Source organism: Gossypium hirsutum, chromosome D06 (genome assembly GCF_007990345.1).
Source record: "Gossypium hirsutum isolate 1008001.06 chromosome D06, Gossypium_hirsutum_v2.1, whole genome shotgun sequence".
NCBI classification, from domain to species: Eukaryota; Viridiplantae; Streptophyta; class Magnoliopsida; order Malvales; family Malvaceae; genus Gossypium; species Gossypium hirsutum.
The window spans coordinates 66,183,928-66,187,781 of record NC_053442.1 but is presented as its reverse complement, the minus strand read 5'-3'; the positions used below and the strand labels follow the sequence as shown (position 1 = coordinate 66,187,781).

Sequence of the window (3,854 nt, the reverse complement as noted above, 5' to 3'; positions counted from 1 at the left end):
GTCTGGGTGGTGTTGTTGGTTATCACGCTAGTCTCACACACTAGAGGTCCCCGGTTCGAACCCGGGCTCAGACATGCATATTTTTGTTTCTTTTTCCTCTGCCCATCCTTAGTAATTAGCATCATACTCTGGTTTGAGTGTTGCAGTAAAGCCTTTTTTTTTTTGTCATATTACATGTCTAATCGTATATATGAAATTTTAACTAAATTCTTACCCATTTTTTATTTGTTAGTGATTACACTAGTTTAATTTTATTTTGTAGCTGGTCAAATTCATATTTGCTCTTGAACTACAAATATAGTAATCCAACTATCATAAGTAGACCTAATCATGGGTCGGATCACCTTTCCAGGCTTGAAAAGATCCGGTCGAAAAGTGAGAGAGTTTGAGTAAAAATATAGATTCGAAGAATGGGCTTAGATAAAATATAAATGTTTGTTTTCTAAACAGGTCGAGCCTCATGTAAAATTATTGTCTAGACCCGACTCGAATCAACTGTTCTGTTACTGTTTTGCTATCATATCGCTATTATATTGCTACTATTTTGTTGTTATTGTTTGAATATTGTCTAACTCTTGTTTTATCGTCAATTTTGCTACTATTTTAGAGGTATTTGCTTACTAAGTTGCAATTATCTTAGTGTTATTTATGGATAAAGTCTTTAATATATTTTCAATTTGTTGGGAATATTTGTTTTAATATTTTTAATGTATTTGATGTATAATATTTTTTTATATAAAAAATAAACTAAAAAAATTAATAAATGCAAACCGAATCGAAATCAGATTTAACATTTTTAATTTAGACAGAATTTGGACAAAATTTAAAACCTATTTTCGGAGAAAACGGCCCTAAAATTTTACATCAGGTCTAAATCTAATAATAAATTATCATTTTTGACACCAATTTTTTTTTTAACAATTTCTCATTTATTTTGATCACTGGTGGTGGTTGAAGGTGGAGATAAGGGTGGTTGACGGAGGAATGGCATGAAGGTAGAGTAGTAAGGTTAAGAGTATCAGCAGGTGGTATAAATCCTCCATTTCATATGTCAACTAAGGATACATAAACGATGAAGCACAAAAAAATGTTAAAAAATATCATGTTCTTTTCATCTCTTACATACATACATACATACATACATACATACATACATACATACATACATTAAAAAGGGCAAATTCCATATCTTTGTCACAATGAAGTATGTACTTGTCCTCATCTCCAAAATTTTTCTCTAAAGAGCCTAAAAAAAGCTTTGGCAACTTCTTCTAGATTTGTTGCTACCTTTAATGCAATGGTTGATAATAAGCTTTTTGCATTCCTCTTTTTTTCTTTCTTTCTTTCTTTCTTTCTTTCTTTCTTTCTTTCTTCAAACTAGCCTCGTTATCAAACTCGTGTTGGTTTTGATTTCGGTTTCTCACCGTGTTGTATGTTATGTTGCGATGTATTGCTATTAGCAAATAAGTTGGCGGTGAGTATAGTTCCAACTATGAACTAATCGAAAGCATTCTCGTCTCCAACGGTTTTGCCGATTGACAATGTGAAATATATCAACAAAATGGTTCCCATACTCGACCTGTTGTAAAACCCGGCAAAGTTTTGGTTTCAATATATTGAAGTTGTTGAAATAGAAATTGTACATGATAGGTTTTGGAAAACTTACAAGGTGGCAAAGAGAAAGAGAATCCTCTTGGGATCGAGTACCCACGGGGAAGAAGACCGTCGGGAATTGTTTCTCCGTAGTAGACTGAATCTGCTGTCAGGTGGAGCTTTGATATTGCCGGTTGTAATGGTGATCTGATGATGAACTTGTGGATTGTTGGTCTGATCGGTAGACCCTACAGAGACCTTTGTTGGCTTTTCAACCGTGTTAGACCCTACCAGAGAAGTTGCAATCCGATCACTCGATGCCAAATCAAAGAAAATAGTTAAAACTATGGAGACTAAAAGGCAATTTTTACCACAAAAAATTGCAAGAAAACATTGAAAACATGAATCAAAGACAAAGAACATCAATGAAAAGGATAATAGCTTACTAAACACCAAGCACCAGCAGTACTTAAATTCAGGTACCCCTAAATATGGTAAAAATACCATGACAGCCCCTGTATTAGAAATCAGATTACATTTTGCCCCTTCTCAAAAAATGAGCAAAATAGTTCTTACATAACAAGGACTAATTCTCAATGGAATTTTTAATAGAAGATCCTGTTAACTCTTTAATTTAAAGTATAGGGACTAATTTATCCGGACAATGCAATCCGACTGTAAAAGAGGCTCGATGGTACTTTTACCCCCCCTAAATACTTATATTGCTCCGGTTCTTCATTTTGTTCGGAGTACATGTTTTCGACACATATTCGACGGAAAACGGGCCAGGAAATATAGCCGGAAAAAACCCAATCCGGCAAAAGGCTTAATTCTGAGTAACTTAGCTAAATACTACCTAAGAACTACCTTATTGTTAACAAGTTAGATTTAAACGATTCAAGGAATTTAACAAGGAAACTGATAACATAGCCAAAATTCCCCCTTTTTTTTTAATTTTCCGGGAAAATTTTACTGGGACAAGTTAAAAAAAAAAACCCAGCAAATGGCAACACCTAAGCAATTAATGCTAAAAGTTTGTACCTTTTGGTGAAGTGGCAACAATAGAGTCTTTATCATTAGAAATTGTACAATTTGAAGTTATAATCTTCTTGTCCCCTCTCATAGACCCTTTACGAGAAAGGCTTTTCTGCGAATTATTAAATAAATAAAAAAACTGAAATTTTCACACATGCATGAACAGTGTTATTGAGTTGTAAACACGTGTAATTCAGAAATACAGATTTTGAAAATTTTCCCAGAAAAAAGAAAGAAAGTAAACTTACCGTGATTCTTGGGTTTTGATTGATTTCTTTATTGAGTCCTCCATGAGAGAAACTATCCATGTCGATAACAAAGCTATCGGGTTTATCAGCTGTGTATTGAAACCCACTTATATGATTCGAAACTGAGATTTTTTGTGTTGAAATCTCATTGGAAGATGCCAAATCCTATCCCCAAATTCGAAGATGAAATGTTTTCAAGGATTTATATTAGAAATGAAACGATTGATTATGATGATGAAAAGAAAAACCAATTGAACAGTAAATAAGGGGGAAAAATGAAGAAAACCCGGAGAGATTATACTTACCAACTTGGGATTTTCCGTCAGGTCCAACATTTTCTCGGGAAAATGAAACGAAGAGGTGGAATTAAGACTTTATAGAGCGTCAAAGATTGCGTATCCAATTGGGTAACTCTTTAAATCAAAAATTCAAAACCACTTGATTGGAAGATAAAACGAAAGAACGAAAAACAGAGACACCCTCTAAAATAGTGAAGAAAATCTTCCAAACACGAATAAAATATTTTCTTAGAAACCAAACAAATCTCGTGATTTATACACAAAAGAACAAAGACTGATGCTTTTTTAAAATCAAAATCTTGTATTTGGGTATAAAGGTTGAAGCTTTAACTGATATATGTTGCAGAGAGATTAAAAAAAAAAACATAAAAATCAATGAAGGAAGGAAATTTGAAATGGGAATTTGGTTAAGATGAAGGGAAAAAAATGTAATCAAATACATGCAAATGAAAGATATAGGATTTGGAATTGTGGAGGCTTTATATATATATAGTTTTTATATGATGGGTTGTTTAATGAGTTGGTATACTCTTAATAGGAAATTTTCATTTATAAATAGAAATTTGTGAAAATTTTAGATTTTTATTTATGTTGATTATAGCTAATAATAGGAAAAAGTATTTGTACTTGAAGTAAGTGTAATGACTTCAAAATAAGTAATAACTCGATTGGTACGAAT

At 32.6% G+C, this 3,854-nt stretch overlaps 1 protein-coding gene and 1 non-coding gene across 3 annotated transcripts; one reads left to right on the top strand and one right to left on the bottom strand.

Annotated features, from left to right (window-relative positions):
• On the top strand, positions 1-74 carry TRNAV-CAC (transfer RNA valine (anticodon CAC)). Its single transcript has one exon. It is a non-coding gene; the product is annotated as a tRNA-Val (tRNA).
• Positions 75-1,325: 1,251 nt separating this feature from the next.
• On the bottom strand, positions 1,326-3,632 carry LOC107960187 (uncharacterized). 2 transcript variants are annotated; one of them, XM_041096343.1, is made up of 5 exons: positions 3,182-3,632; positions 2,877-3,041; positions 2,635-2,767; positions 1,667-1,880; positions 1,326-1,579 (listed from the first exon to the last, which is right to left on the bottom strand). In XM_041096343.1, the coding sequence occupies exons 1-5, from the start codon at positions 3,209-3,211 to the stop codon at positions 1,498-1,500; spliced, it is 624 nt and encodes a 207-aa protein (XP_040952277.1). In that variant the 5' UTR covers positions 3,212-3,632; the 3' UTR covers positions 1,326-1,497. The 2 variants fall into 2 exon arrangements, with proteins under 2 accessions (XP_040952277.1, XP_016751957.1); XM_016896468.2 differs by having other exon boundaries at positions 2,635-2,740.
• Positions 3,633-3,854: the final 222 nt, after the last annotated feature.